The 16,388-nt window shown below is 40.2% G+C and overlaps 2 protein-coding genes across 4 annotated transcripts in view; both read right to left on the reverse strand.

Moving 5' to 3' along the window:
* Window positions 1-5,255, reverse strand: part of OVCH1 (ovochymase 1) — an 84,101-nt gene extending 78,846 nt beyond the window's left edge. The window contains 6 exon segments of the mRNA XM_070270346.1: window positions 1,553-1,722; window positions 2,470-2,513; window positions 2,515-2,580; window positions 2,864-2,982; window positions 3,571-3,992; window positions 5,182-5,255. Of these exon segments, the coding sequence (XP_070126447.1) occupies window positions 1,553-1,722; window positions 2,470-2,513; window positions 2,515-2,580; window positions 2,864-2,982; window positions 3,571-3,992; window positions 5,182-5,255 (895 nt within the window).
* A 2,491-nt stretch (window positions 5,256-7,746) lies between these two features.
* The window catches only part of TMTC1 (transmembrane O-mannosyltransferase targeting cadherins 1), a 257,200-nt gene continuing 248,558 nt past the window's right edge, over window positions 7,747-16,388 (reverse strand). For all 3 annotated transcript variants that reach the window (XM_023643309.2, XM_023643308.2, XM_005611007.4), the window contains one exon: window positions 7,747-13,630. In XM_023643309.2, the coding sequence (XP_023499077.2) occupies window positions 13,490-13,630 (141 nt within the window). In that variant the 3' untranslated portion in view covers window positions 7,747-13,489. The remainder of the gene's footprint in view (window positions 13,631-16,388) is intronic.

Genomic DNA, 16,388 nt, shown 5'->3' on the forward strand with positions numbered 1-16,388 from the left:
AAGATGGGCACGGATGTTAGCTCAGGGCTAGTCTTCCTCAGCAAAAATAGGAGGATTGGCAGAGCTTAGCTCAGGGCTGATCCTCCTCCTCAAAAAAAAATTATTTTTAATATCATAGTGTGAAATACTGGGCTTCTTAAATCTGAAGATTTGTGTTTCACCAGTTATGATTAACCCTCAGCCACTTTCTCTTAAATTCTAGCCTCTCTATCTATATTCTTTCTAAAGCTCAAACTGGATATTTACTCTTTTAGTCTATCCCTGTCTTTTACTCTGTGTCTCTTGTAGATAATTATTTCGGATCCTCTAGTGCCCTATATCTGATCTAATCTGCTATCTAATTCATCTACTATCTAATTCCAATTATATGTTCATGGCTTTGTGTTTTATTGACTCCTTTTCACATCTTCCTCTTCAGTTAATAGTTTCTTCAGTCATTTTTGATAGACTTTTACTTACTTAAACTTAAGTAAAACATACTTTATATTATGTATCTCATCTTAACACCTGTAATCTTAGAAGATCTGGTTCTGGTTGTTGTTAATTTTTGACTCTCTCTCTTTGGTGGCAACTTTCACTGCATAATTTCGATGTAAATGTGTGCTCATATTAATTAACACTTTATAGGAATACCTTGAAGCTGTGAGTCAAGGTTCATCTCTTCAGAGAGGATTTACTTTTGCTTCTGCCAGCAGCCCCAATTACCCACCTGGAAACACTTTCAAGTCTTGGCTTGGAGTCTGTGGTCACAGGTAACGGGAATTCCAGCACCAAAGCTGAATGAGGGCTTGCCCGTGATCACGGATTCTCCTGAGAACCCTCCCTCCAGAGCCGAGGTTCAAGTAGGCAAGTTTCCTTATTCCTTCACTTTGGTGGCGTATTTCCCTCACTCTTTTCCTCTGTCTTTCAAAGCATCACCTTTCAGGAAGTCTCAGGTTACAGGGAGCCTCCAATCAGACTCTCCCATCCCCCATCCCTACTCCCACGCAGGCTCCTCACATGGGCACTTAAAGTTCTAGGTTCCCAAAGATAGTTAGACGCCTCAAGGGCAGTCCCTTTCTTCAGTGTCTGGCTAACGCCTTTGGATTTGCCTTCTTTCATTGTTTTTAGCCACTGAACACTTCCCTTTCCTGCATTTTTAAAAAAGCAAGTTTTTAATATTTTATCCAGAATGTTTAGATTACCTGTGCTGAATATGAGATATCTAGTCCAAAATAATGACAGAAAGGAGAAGTCTCTGAGAACATTTTTAAATGTCCCAAACTCTTTGGCTAGAGTCGAGCATAGGTAGATGGTCTAGAATATAGCCTAGCCAAGACGCTGGAGTAATTATAATGCTGACTCATTTAGCATACATAATTTGCAGCTGGGACTTCTAGCCTGTACAGTGCATTTTATATGTTATAGATTAAATAAAATTATTTTTAAAATAAACAAAACTTCGAAATTCTAATATTACTATATACACACAGAATTTAAAGTGAACTGGTACAGAACTGATAAACACAGTTTTCTCCATTACATTTTTTGAATTCTCACTCTCCCTACTTACCAAACTTGACTTTGTGTTTTAAAAACAGCAGTGCAATATCAGAACTCCTATAGCCAAGCCTGCTGTATTTAGGATGGATAATTTTTGAGACAGGAATATTCTGCTCCTGCTCATCCTCTTGTCGGAGGTTGTACTCTCCAGCAGTCACAGTCAGACTCCTAATTTGCTTCCTAAAACCAAAGAAAAATGTTCCAATAAGTAACTGTGTCCCCCAGGAGAGACTCTTCGTTTCATGTAACTAAATGAAAAGTGATTAATGTACCTTTAAGGATTTCTAAGTCTTAAAAGAAGATATACCTTTATTACTGATTACTATCAATTGTCATAATTCCCTGCAAATTATAGGGATCATAAAAGTCATGGCTTTCAGTCAACGAGTGTTTAAATTTTGTGAACTCTTTCCGGTACCATCAACTGTCTTTCTGTGTAAAGCATTTAAGCGTGGCTTCCTTTTCTTCTTTTATTCATAGGCCAATCTAAATATCCTCTACCATTTTTAAGATTTTTAATAAAAGTTGTCCCTGGAATTGTCCTTCTTTTCCTCCTCTTAGTACCCTTTTTAAATCTAGCCAAGTGTTTGTTATTTCCACAGTATATTTTCCCTCTTAATGAAACTCAGATTATTAAACTTTGGAGCACCCATGTAACGTTTGATGTTAATACTTTATTAGAATAAGTAATTATTCTCCCCCACCACTAACTCCACAAAGTATAGATGATGTGTGGGGTCTCTGATTAGTAAGGCAGGAAGCACGGGAAATCCTGGGCCAGACACAAGTTTCTAGGGATCAAGAACGTCAGTGGGTGAGTAGACCAGATGTCAAAATTAAAAGGACTAGGATTTAATCTTACATAGTATCTCCTAGCCCTGTCACTATGAGTCAAAGTTTGACAAGCAATGAAAATCCACAACTTACTCATAGAGGCTAACCAGGCAGTGGGCTGCTGTAACCACCATCTCTTGCAACCATCTCTTCTTGGATCAAGCTTCCTCCACAGAAGTGGCGCTCACCTAATTTTAGGGAGACCTGCCGCAAAAGAAAGTTACAAACACATCTAATATACATCTCCCCATAGATGTCATCTCCTTCAGAAACAATTGAAATCAACTCTTCAAATATGGTATAACATTCTTAAAATACTGATATAAATTGGTTAGTAAGATATTTCCTATGAAGTAAACTTTTTCTCAGAAAGGTCAAGTGGGGTCATGAGAAAAAATTACACGTTAACTTGGAGTTGAGATATTTGAAACAAAGGAAAAAATTCACCATTTTCTTAGTAAGACGACAATGCCCTCGTTATACTGACCTGCCATGGATGTCGACCAACTGTTGAATTCCTCCTGTGAAAGGTTCTAGAGAAGAACCCAGATGCCAAGTCAGTTTCTGAACTGCTCAAATGGATGGCACGAACTCCACACTTCAGCCCTGCATGGGAGAGCACATGTGTGCGCACACAGACACTTTACGTAAGGGTTCACTTTATCAAGAGGCCAAGTTCAGATTTTCCCGGCCTGGCACAGATGTTCTGATATCCCTCAGCTGCAGGCTATCCCGTTTCTTTTCTCAAGTTCTTACTGAGTAGATCACCACTCCCCAGCCCCTTTGCAGCCTGCGCTGCCTTAATTACAAAAGACCGGGGCAGGATGAGCCAGCCCTCCCTCTAGCGACGGACTCCGGGCTTACTCTGGGAGGATGCACATTACATAATTTAGGTTGTATTAAAGATGCTGCAGAACAATACCTACTACTCCGAAAGAGAGATACTTGGCTCTAAGTTACTTCTACTTGCTTATTTTTCCTTGGAGGAGGTTCCTTAGCATAAGCACAGTTAGCAGATGTGCCTAAAACCTGAACTCTGGAATCTAAAGAATTTCATATAGAAAATCGCAGGCCCTCCTTTGGGCACGCCTGGGCCTGTGCTATGGCCCCCCTCACCCGTCCTTCTTCCCGTCCAGAGAGGAATGAAGTGCTCAGCTCCAGCCTGCAGCCTGGGCGCCCAGGGGCCGGGCTCACTGAGGCTTTGCGGGAGGCCGAGGGCAAGCCACAGCAGCAAGCGGGCCCCCGGCCAGCGCCCCCATGGCGGCCGCGCGCGGGGACTCGTCCGTCCCCCTCGGTTGCAGGCTCGGAAACCGGGCGAGGTGGGCGGGCTCCACGCCGCAGGTTCCCGCGCTCCCGGCAGCACCGCGGCCGCGCTCTTCGTTCCCGCCCGCCGCCCTGCTCGCAGCTTTCCCTCCTCAGCATCATCCCGAGCCGCTGCAGCAATCTCGCCGCGCCGGGTGTCATAGAACCCCACCAGCCACCCCTGGAGGCAGGCGCGCGGTGCCCCGCCGCTGGTGGGTCGTTCACACGAGTGCAGCGGGGTCCTACTGACAGATGCGGGGGGCAAGGCGATCAGCGGCCTAGGACGCTCAGCGCAGGTGACTTCTGTCCCAGAACTGGGAGTGTGCCCCAAGCCCAGGATCAAGGAAGCTGGTCACCCATACAAGACGCAGGCAGGCTGACTTCTGGAAGGCAGACTCATGAAAGCTTAATGCGTACTTATTAGTACCTCCTCTGCTTCTGAGAAATTTCTGGAAGCCCTTGACACTCAGTTTTCAAATAGACCACATATGAAATATCAGGTTTATGCTGCTGCCATTTGTTTCTGGGTAGCAGTGTTATCAGCTTCAGTGGAGTGAACCAAAGCTGTATGATCCATCATTTTTTACCAAAATGAATTCATTGCTAAGATTATCGTGTCAGCATTTTTTTTCCCGTATTATTTTGTAATAAGTTAGCTTGAGATGGGGAGAGGAATAAAGCCAGAATTTGTAATGGATTTATATTTTATCAAAAAATTGGGGCAAGGCTCATTGGACATTCTATACATTCAACTAACTTGGACACCAATCCCCCAGGCCAAGTTGTCTCACTTGTGTAAAATAGAAATAGAAATAAAAGCTCCTTGAGGTAGGGGGGTAAACAGACCCAGGGAGACAGGCAGGAGGTAAACAGGTAGACAGGAAAACAGAAGACAGTCAAGGCAGAGGGAATGCAGGTACAGGACCAGGTAGGTGACCCTCAGCTGGGGGCAATGACCCCCGTAACTGCAGAGGCAAGCAGAAGGTGAAGGGGCACCTTTTGGTGAAAAGCTTACCAAACGTGATTGTCACCCAGCCTTGAAACACACATCTCAAACTTTCTTGTCTCATGAACCTAAAAAGCATTTCTATGATTTTTTATGTCCCAAGTCTTACTACATTGAAAAGGTCTAGAGCTGCACTGTCCAATACAGTGGACACTGGCCATATGTGGTGATTTGAATTAAAATTAAATCAAATTAAAAGTTTACTTCCTCAGTCACACTGGCTACATTTTAAGTGCTCAGTAGTCACCTGTGGCTAGTGGCTACCATATTGGATAGCACAAATAGAGAACGTTGCCATCATCAGAGATAGTTCTATTGGACTACACTGTTCTTGAAAGTAGCCCCATTTTTTTCAAGTAATTATTCTAAATAAAGATATGTTAGATGACAGTTTCACTGAGTAGATGATTCCTGGGTTTCAAGCCTGGGTGTCTAGCAGAGAGTGGGAGGAGTCTTGGTAAGGTAGGCAGCTCTTCTGTGAAAATAAAGCATGGTACCTCCAGGCTTGAGCACTGCCCAGGAAATTTCCAGATATGGTGGCTGCCTGACCAATGGCATTCACCGCTCTCATCCCTGAGTTTTGTTTCCACTGTAGTGATCTCACAAAGATTACCATAACCATCCCGGGCCCCAGGGCACACTACTCTCCAGTAAAATCTCAGACCCTCCAAACGGACCCAAGCTCCACTTTCTTCTTAGCAAGAAGAGGTCAGATTAAAACCACTACCAAGCCTTTCCCAACTAAAATGGGAGAAGGAAAGAAAAAATGAACACATGCTGTGCAAGTACAGTTGTGATGCGGGGTCGGTGAGCCAAGGAGTCGAAAGAAAGATTTCTTAGACTCTTAAGATCTGGCAGTAGTGCTCTTTTATTTAGAGAATAGTGTAGCATGGGGACAGGACCCATGGGCAGTCAGAGCTTCTGCTGCCCCAAGTTGAGGCTTAGAGCTAAATTTAAGGCATAGGTATATGATTTATCTCTTTACAAGACAAAGGAAAGAACATGAAAAAAAGTTAAAATGGTATCAGTGCAGGTGGGGTCTGGTCATTGGGTGATCCCATGACTTTTAGACAAGAATCAAATCGGATTAAGTAAAGGTTAGAAAGGGTAGACGCCACCACCCTAAACCAGTTACACGAGATTGCCAGACAGCAACCAACTTAAGTTCTTGCCTTCCCCATTAAGAGTTTCTAGGGACAAGGTCATCTCTCCTCTTCTTCCTGGTACAGAGAGGGAGGCACGTTTTACAGGTAGAGATTTACCTTACAAATGTAAATGAGTCCCAACAAGGGCACGTTCCATTCCCCAGAGCCTCCTTCCCTGTCCCAGCCCATCAAAAGCAATCAGCCCCAAACAATCCCGATGCCAAAGAGACATATCCTGGGGTGGCCAATTTCAGGTCCCTACAAGGTCATCCCCCCTTCCTTCACAAACGCAAATGTCTCAAAAGGGCAAGCAAAATTCCAGTCCTCGGAGCCTGCTTCTCACCTGCAGTTTTAAAAGTAACCAGCCTAAAAATCCTCATCATAAACCGTTTTAAAATTAAGCAGCCTAAAAATCCTCATCAGTTGGACTCACAATGTTGACGTTCATGGCTAGCCTTCTCGAGAGGCTCACAGAGCCAGTCCCCTTGCACTCTTCTGCATATGCTGCACACAACTTTGCAGGATCTTCAGTGGTTTGTCTCCCAGCTAGAAGTCTCCAGGGGTTTGAGCACTGTCTCATTTCCTGTTACAGCACAGCTCCCTTTGTTTCCAGAGTTCAACGCTTGCAGCCTCAAGTGAGACCTTGTCTTCTACAGACGATTGGTCCCTTACAGGCCTAACAAAATAGTGCCTTTCCATTAAATAGCAAGAGAGCCATTCAATATAAATTGCATACATACCCAAGAGCCAGGTAGGTAGTTTTAGACTTAAATTTGCTAGTAAGGTGATGGTTTAACCACAAGTTAAGTTTGTGGTGATGCTGAAGTGTCCAAATGGAGGTATTCTCTTATTTAAAAAAAACAACTTTAGAAAAGGGAAGGATGGCAGGGAGGGGCAGGCTGGGCTGGACTACCCTAGACTGGAGCTCTGATGCACGGGAAATCTGCCTTTAATTTGAACACATCTTCATTAGGACAGGATAATAATGATCTGCTATTGGAGGCTATTAGAAGACTCTCGATGGAAACCCCAACTCTAAAAACAATTGTAGAATTAGGACTGTTAGGTGACTAACCCACAAGCAATGAGCAAATTATGGGCAAGTAATGTTTTGTGTAAAAAATAAATTTGTTTCCATCCCAGCTAAACCACTGTTCTAAACTCTAGAACCCTTTCTAAAGGCCCACAAGGCTTAAGATTCAGCACTAAAGGGATTACTGGTGACCTTAGAAACTGCAGTTTCATTTGAATACGTTTTGCTGGGAGGGTCAGCACTGTGATGCAGAGGGAATGTGAAGGATGTGGGTAGAAAGAAGGGGTGAAGACAATTCATTCAGAGTCTGGCTGCAAAGGACAGAAAGAGATGTGGCAACAGCTAGAGATGAAAAGAAATAAAGGACTTTTTTCAAATGGTTTTGATAGTGGTTACTTGCATATGTGTTCTAAAATAGAAGAGAACTGACAAGACCCAGCAAAAGGAAGAAGTTAAAGATGAAAAAGAGGTTATGGAATGGAATGAAGTTCTACAAGAGGCAAAATACAGAGCGTAGGGGGGTCTCCTTCAGCAATAAGAGAGGGGGAAGAATTGGGTGCAGTAAGTTCGCAGATGAAGTGCAGGACACTGAGACAGCACCTGTTTCTTACCCTGTATTTACCCCATGAACAAAGAGGTGAAGGCATCTACTTAGCAAGATGAGGGAGGAAATCTGGACTGGGTAAGGACTCAAATAGTCATTGTGGAGTATGAGATGAGAGCAGATTAGAAGAACACAGAACAATGCAATGAAGGAAGGAAGATGGTCTTTTTTATTTTTAAAGCAGACACCTCCTGGTGATGTGGATTTCAATGGGTACTAATCATGGAGCACTTGAGAGATTGAAACAAGACATTATTTTCATCGTATTTTATATAAAATAGACATTTACATAAATTTTATTTTGGAAAGACAAGGCAAAGTATACATAATCAGACTTAAATGGGAGAAATACTTTATGGGATCTATTTCTAACTGGCACAGCAAAAGTAACAAAAATGTACATTTATATACAACTGATCAAAGGAGGAAATAAAAGCGTTATGAACAAAGAACATGATGCAAGTCATTTCCCCTGACAAAAGGCGGGATTGGTGTGAGTTACAGCAAGTCAAATGACTTCCACATTATAAAAGCAAGCCATGGCTTCTACAGGTATTTTCATTCCTTAGGAGAAAATTTTTTTAAATCTTTTTTCCCCTGGAAACATAACAAAATCATTAATTTTTGTGTGTACAGGCAGCAAAATGAGTAGGTACCTCTGCCAGGTTAAACCACTTGGGCAGTTCCATCCCTTTTAGGGTTGAGTATGTGTTTTGTTGTGGTGATTATCTTTTAAGAATTTCTAAAACAAAGGGCAACACTTAGTTACGTCTTTAGGTGCAGAGGGCTTTGAATCTGGATTCAGGAAACTCAGAGAGCTTAATGGTTCCATAGAACTAACCAGGCCTTTAAAGCGTAATAAATAGAACTGAGACATTTGGTAACTTGCCTAAGGTGAGGTGGCTCCTGGGTGGCAGAGACAGAACTAGAACCCAGATTTCATGATTCTCGGACTGGTGCACCCCCCATTATGGACCAGCAAGACGACCCCGAAAGGACATTATCCACATTGGAAACTTCCACACATATACACCATGTGCACCATGGAAACTGGGAAGAAACTCTTGGATTTCTGGATATGAACATCTCTTTCCAGTCTGGTGTAAATGGTGATCTAAACTCACAAATTAATAACGACTGTCTATTGTGATGGATGCTGATTTTATGAGATGTATACCCTAAAGGTTTTAACTGAAGGAATCCTTGGTGATAAAAATGGGACATTTTTATATGAACCAATTGACAAATATGAATATCACTGATTTTGTTGTGCTATTTTATTTTACTGATATTAAACCGTGCCTTCCAACACAGTTATTTTATTTCTTCTCTTTAAGTTGCATGGCTACTAAAAACAAAAATAATGAGGAAGGGCTATTTTTGGAAGAATTGTTCAACATGTTTTTCTTTTACATCAAAAACTTCAATAATAATAAGAAAAAGTTATAATATTTCCCTATATATATATTTTTGGCATTGTAAGCTTTTGTCATAGTTGCAGCCTAAATGCAAGATTTGAAAGGTATCTGCTCTTTTAAAAAGTTGAAAGATGTCATTCAGATAGTTGTTTTGCTATTATTGGGAGATACCAACCTATAATTTAATCAAAGTAAATGTGATTTGAAAACCAGGAAAAAAATTAAAAACAAACCAACCACCTACAACTACGTCTGCTTTGAACGTTGTTACTAATATCCTATAGATTTATTAATCTAAGGTGCAAATCCACCTCAAATCAGATCAAGTGTTTTTTTCCCCAAAAACTGATTTTAATGAGTACAATTAAGAAATAATTAACAAAAGATGACATGTGTGTGACCCAAAGAGAGACACAGGTCTAAGCATAAACTATGTCATGGACACCTTCTATGAGTCATAAAAAAATATGAGTTTTATATACTGAGCACCTCATCTGGTACATGTGAATGGCAAGGCGATTCCTCTCCATCTGAGATCCAAGAATTCTATAATTATAAGGTTAAATTATAATCCAGTTGCTACAAGTGCGCCAGCCCACCCAACCCACCTGTTTGTCAATGATTTGTTTGTTGGAATGACAGTCTCAACCAACCAATTGTACCATAAATCATTCTTTAGAACTCTTTGGCTCATTATAGTCTAGATTTAAAAGTAAAAATTGTGAAAGAGTATAAACATCTCTTTTGTGAGAGTCATAAACTCCCATTAAAGTTGTTAGCCTGCGGTGGCTCTCTAGTCTAGCTGCATATGAGAATCATAACACGGGCAGCCAGCGTCCAGGGATTTCCAGAGGTCCCCAGGTGGCCCTAAAGTCCAGCCAGGGAGGAGAGCCCCTCGGTGTGAAGGACTAGATCTCAACTGTCAGCAGAATGGGGCTCTTCAATCTGAGGGGCCTGGAATGCTTCATAAAGACAGTAAGAAACTGCACATTTGCTTTCTATTCCCCTCCAGATTACAGCATTTGTAGGTTGGTTTGTGCGCAATGGTTTGGATTTTCTCATTTAGTCTTGTTGAAAAGCAGTTGTACAGAAGCATTTGCACAACTGCTACAAGACCCTGCATCACAGAAGCACCACCTGTTATGAACGTCAGAATCCTATGCTGGGGCTGTGAAGCACGCTAGAGGGTCGGATTAAAGTGCTGCCAATCCTCTTTGTGATAGGCTTCAAAAGAAACAAACTCAAAAGGATATCTCTGAGGACTCCCTAAAATAAATTTATTTTCCTCCAAGGTATGTGAATCTTTGGTTTAGTTCACCTATGTTATATCACTGAGCCATGTTTTATGAATACCGCGAACAGATTGAAAACATCTGCATCATTTAAAAAATCCTGAATAATTCTTAAGGTTGAAATAAGCTTGTAAAGCCATTCTCATGACTCCTATGTCAAAGGACAAGTTAAAGGATTGCCACTTATTTTGAAGGCAAGGAGAACTGGTCCTAGGTATGACTGAAGGACAGGTTAGACAGATTGGCAGGAGGAGGGGGGAGACATGTACACGAGAAACTCTAAATGTAGCTGAGAAGAAACAGCAAATGCTGCTCAGAGAAACACAGTCACAGATGAAACTCTGACCACTGGATCAAGTGTTCAGGCAGACTGAAGCACCTCCTGTCTTGTCCTTAGCAGTGTTCCCTTCCACCCAGGACCCACTACATATTTGAGAACCCAGTGCAAAATGAAATTGTGGGACCCCTTGTTCAAAAATTATCAAGAAATTTAAGCAGAGTATTCAACCAAGCCTAAGGTGCTTGTGCGTGCAGGACCCTGAGGGACCACACAGCCTGTATATCAATGAAGCTGGCTCTGCAATGCCATCTCAGGAAGGGGCTTTCAACTCACATGCCAAGCATGCTTTCATTAAGGGCAACCCCGATGCATCTCCATGATTAGCCAGGGCACTCCATTTTTATTTTGATAACGATAAAATCTGCATATGATTTCATGTTACAAGGACCAAATAAAAAATAGTTACAAAATACACTTGATATTTTTGAAAAATAATATGTGGTTTATTTTTGTATAGGCACCATTTCAACTATGGAAACTATTTCATTGGCCACAGCTCAGTGAAGTAGTATTAACTCAGGAAAAACATCTGATGGAACAGTGGTTACTTTTAATGTTCAAAGAGATGCCAGTGTGGGCAGACAGAATGAGACAGTGAGAGAGAGAGAGAGAGGAATGGAAGGAGGGAAGGAATCACAGACAGGCAGGGGGTGGGAGGAGGGCAAGCACCCAAAGGAAGGCAGAAAAAGTCTCCTGAAGGCCATGTGACCCTTTTCTCTCAGAAACTTTCAGGCTGTAATTGTCATTTCAATTATTCTAACAAATGTACTCCCATTCCTTCAGCAGCGCTTCAAGTAGGGTATACGTGGTTTTCAAAATTTGGGGCTCAGTCTTTTCCATTAACTTTCTAAGGGTGAGTTTTGGTTATAGATTATTCTAAAAACTTGTGGTTAAAGTCTTAGGTATTGTTTTTAGGTAGAGCTTCATATTATTCAGTTTGGGGTTGGGACGGTTATTTTACAATCAACACCGGAGTATATTTCTTGGCTTTAGGACTACAGAAGTATAATTTGGGGAAGAAAAATATTTTAAATAAAATTTTGAATAAATTTATGATATATAACCTTAAAAGACTACTAGAAGATCATTCGTAATATATACATTATTGGATTGTTGATGCACACACAGGGATGTATGCTAATGCAAAATCTGTAATCCTTTGCATTTAAAATATTCCTCGAATCATCTCTTTCCAAAGAAGTTTTTCTTCCTTTTATATATATTTACCTGGACAACAACAACAACAACCACAACAACAATATAGGGGCAGTGTTTCCTGATACTGAGTTGAAAAGAGGCAGAAGACGTTTTACTCTGCCCTGGCCTGAACATGTGGAATACGTGTGCCTTCAACCTACTCCATCTCTGTGATACCTGGCTCAGCACCATGAACAGCACTGCCCAGACTGTTTTGTTTTTGTTTTTTCAATTTTATGATGATGACCAAATTAGAATCAGGTGTTGAAATTTCAAAGTATCTACCAAAATATATTACCACCCAAAAATATATTACCACCCAAACACTGAAGGCTCATCCCTAATTTCTTTAACTTCAGCAAGCAAATAGTCCATATAATTTTTTGGAGGGGATGTTAAAACTTAAGAACTTTGTAATTTAGATTTATAATTTTTGAATGATCAGTTTTGAAAGCTGTATTAACTATGTACAAAGAAAAACCTGTGTGTATACATATATTAAGTATTTTATAAGTTATGAAATAAATAACACTAAAAAACAAATGTCAAATCGTAAGTTCAATTTTGCCTTATCTTTTAAATATAAATATATATTTTTTTAAATTATGAAGTTAGACTTTTTCCTGGATTTGTTGAGCATTCCCCATGAAATCTCCAAAATTACAAATAGAGAACCAAGAATTCTGGGTGTGTATCACTCATGTTCTAAGCACAGAATTCTCATTAAGCCTAGGTAGACAATCAATAGAGCTCTCCTTCCATCTAGTTAGAGTCTACGAAAATTTCTGTGATATATTGTAAATATTCCTCAATGGTTAAATATATTTTTCAAAAAAAATAATAAATCTCATGATGTCTGAATGTTAAGATAATAAAGCAGAACATTTCTCTCAGTTAATATCTTTAATATTTCTCATGTAGAATATACTATTTTTTCTCCACCAAAATAACAATATATTTGGAGGCAGAAACATTTATGACTTTAAAAGCACTTTTAAAATCTTAGAGCAGAACCACTACTCTAGCAATACTCGTAATAAAATTAAAATAATTTTTAAATCTCCATAAAGAATTAGGGGTACCAAGATCCGTGATGTTCCCCTAGAGATAGGAATATCCGTACACAATTCAAAAGCTTCTTTTTTGATATATTAGGCAATGGGCAAAGCTTGCATCAGAGAGGAATTTAATTTACTCCTCACTAGAGCTCCAGCAATGTCCTTAGGGGGATATGAGATCAAGCTCCTTTTCTCCATATATTCCAGAAGGTTCTACAAAAACCACTAGATACTCATTTCTGGTTCTGGAGAATTAAATGAGCCACCTCTTGGTCCAGTTTCCCAAATGACTTATCTCAGAGGATTGATTTTCTTTGAAATATCTCATCTCATCAAGAAGAGATGCTCTTCATAGCATTTCAAGCTTCTATATTTCTGGGACATAAAAGTCTAAACTAAGAAGTCGAATCAGATCTCCAGATTGCAAAAGCAGAGAAATACATGAAGGGAAATCTGGAGTTAAAGCAAATGAAAATCTGTGAAACGTGCCTTTGTTGTTTTCCTCCAGCTCAGACCTCCCTGCCCTTGCTTGCTCTTTTTGTCTTTTTTCATGGAAACGCCAGTCCCACAGCACAGGGCTCCCAGCAGGTGTCTGCCAACGTGCCACCCTCAACTGGGAGTGACAGGAAAGCTTCACTGGCTGTGAGAGCAAGGCCTCCATTACTTCTTCCTCTTCCAGAGGCACCAGCACTGTCCTTCGAGACAGAGGCAAGTGCCGCTACGTATGATCCTTGTCTCGAATTTCTTGCAATCGTTTTTCGAGGCGATCCAATTTGGCGAGATTTTCCTGCAGCAGTTTGCTGTCTGGAACCAGCTGTAAGGCTCTCTCATAATAAGCTCTTGCAGACACATAGTTTCCCTGTTGAGAAAAAGAAAGAGAATAATTCTATTCTGAACCATCAGAACGTTCTGTTGGAGAAGGAGGAAACTAAGAAACAGACCTTCTCATCCAGTTTCATATCAATGGCCTCCTAAGGAAACCCTGTCTGCATGTGTAACTTTACCCTTATCTGTTGGTGCTTTTGGAGAATCCATTTGTTTTAAGTACCAGACCAGCTGGAGAATGTGAAGGATAAGAGTTATATCATAAGGGTAAATGGCAGAAAAACAGATTTTCAATTCTGCTAATGCAGGGTATGCAGCTATCATTTCAGAGTCTTCTCATAAGGTTAGCACTACTCTGTAATCAAATGGAGCCATGGCACTATAAGTTCCTATTGAGAGAGAGAGAGAGAAAGAGACAGAGGGAAAGAGAGAGAGAAAGAGAGGCGTGTGTGTGTGTGTTTTTGTGTAAGAAATGCTTTTGAAACTGTAAGAGTAATGATCAAAAAGTAAATAGTTTAGGAATCCACCATATCTACTTAGAGGGTAGGAGTTATTCTAATCTTCAACTTAAAACATAAAACCAACTTTTGCCTAATATAGGCTTTAATGCAAATGTAAGTTTTTATAAAATGGAAAAAACTGGTAAGAATATGGAGTCAAATTTATCCCATACTCAAGTTGTGTGACCTGCTGGATATTCTTAAAGCAGGAGGGAAGGTATGTCACTTCTGACCTGCCAAAGGCACCTGTTTCTACCCACTTTTGGCCCCAATCTGGTTTGTTCAATGCCTCCCTAACTGGCAACCACATGTGCCTGGCCCCATATGGTCCTTGGCAAGTTAGTCACAATTATTAACTTTTCCCAGCCCTTTTTCTGCTGCTAAATAACAGTTACCTTCCTTATTTGGTCTACCCTTTCTCAGATCTGTGTCCTGCCAAGTCTCAGAACTAAGATCGCTGGAGATCTCTCCATCCCCCAAAATACGAATTTGCTCTTTATTTTCTCCTTTATTCTTATGTGGATGAAACCGGTTACTGTCTAAATTTCCATCACAATTTAAAATAGTATCTCTTGGAGTGAAAGTATTATGTAGCAATAGCGACTAATATTTACTGAATGCTTAACTATCTTCCAAGTGAGTTAATACGTGTCAAGAACTTAGATGCTGCCTGACACATAGTGAGCTCTCAGTCTGAGACTATGATTATTGTTATTATGAAATGACTATTCAGGCTCTAGGTAAACACTGCCTATTTCCTATAGTATTCACTTGTCATATTTCTGAAAAGGAGAGTAGAAATAGAACAGGGAATTGTACTTTGGGAATCCAGGCTCTGGCATGTGTACAAATGAAAATATTTCTGATTATTAACACTGATTCTGAGAAGGGGCTAAACAGAATTCTGAAGGAGTGAGAACTCAGATTTGCTATGTTAAATTATTATGGTTTTTTTCAATGCAAGCATTTATCTTCCAAGTGTCCTCTGATGTTTATTAAGCTTAGCACATCCATGCAGACAAATGAACATTTGCGGCTGTTAGAGTGCTCTCAAAATATGTTTCTATTATAGTTGATTCTGAAATTATTCTTCCAAGAGGTTTCTCTGAATTTAGGCCTTGGTATCTCCTTTTCTGATCACCAGCTTTCTCTGTCCTTTCAAACAAAATCTAATCATAGAGTTTTTTTTTTCTCTCCCTCAAATTGCTCTTTTCTTGATTAAACTGGAAGCCTTATTTTTTTTTAAGTTATATCCCTTAATTCAATGTCTGCAATTCCTAGATGCTAGTTAGGGAATCTGAATTATCCAATTTCTAGAAATATGCTTTCTACTATGATAGCCACTAGTCACATGTGACTATTTAAATTAATTATGATTAATTAAGAATTCAGTTGCACAGTTGCACCAACCACATTTCAAGTGCTCAATAGCCACATGAGGGTGGCTTGCGGCTACTGCCTTGGGTAGTGCAGACATAGAACATTTCCATCATCTCTATCAGATAGTGCCATTCTAGAAAATGCATTAATGTCATAAGGCAGTATTGAAAACAGTACTTTGTGGAATGGCCCAGTTGATGCAATTCTTTGATTAGAAACAAGGTATTATAGCTTTTTTGGCCCATCCATTTCATCCTATATAAAAAACATTGTTTATTACCAAGTGGTACGAACAAGAGACAACTCCCTTCTCTTTGTGTCACCTTGCAAAGCCTTATTCCAACTCTCCCCTTACCACAGCCCTGGGTCCCTCCTAAGCTGCCCGCAGGCTCAGGCAAAGAGTGAGGCCCACGAATGGGAAAACACTGCCTGAGGCACACACTACCCAGTGAGGCAAAAGACAGAAAGTTAATGATTGTTTTTGAAGGTCTCCTAATGATAATCCTGCATCTTAATGGTGCCATCAAGATGACCACAACCAAGCCATGTGCCTGCTCCATATATTTATATTGGACTGCATTACATGAATTCACTGATATTAGACCATTTTTAAACTATCAACATGGCAGTTTCATTGTTCAACCTAATACATGATGTCCACAAAGATGAAAAACAGGATAAACTAATTTTTAATCAGCGTGTTCATTACATTCTAAAATAATACACTTAATAGATCCTTCTTCAATCTCTGGACATCTTTCAGGGGAAGTTATTCTAAATTTAAAGCAATGGGTTCACTTGTTAACTGAAAGAGTTCAATAAATGTACCATTTTCTTTGTATTTCCAGACTTTTTGGACACTCTTGAGTGTATTTATTATCCTTTTTCTAATTAGCAATTGACCCCATTGCT

Source organism: Equus caballus, chromosome 6 (genome assembly GCF_041296265.1).
Source record: "Equus caballus isolate H_3958 breed thoroughbred chromosome 6, TB-T2T, whole genome shotgun sequence".
NCBI classification, from domain to species: domain Eukaryota; kingdom Metazoa; phylum Chordata; class Mammalia; order Perissodactyla; family Equidae; genus Equus; species Equus caballus.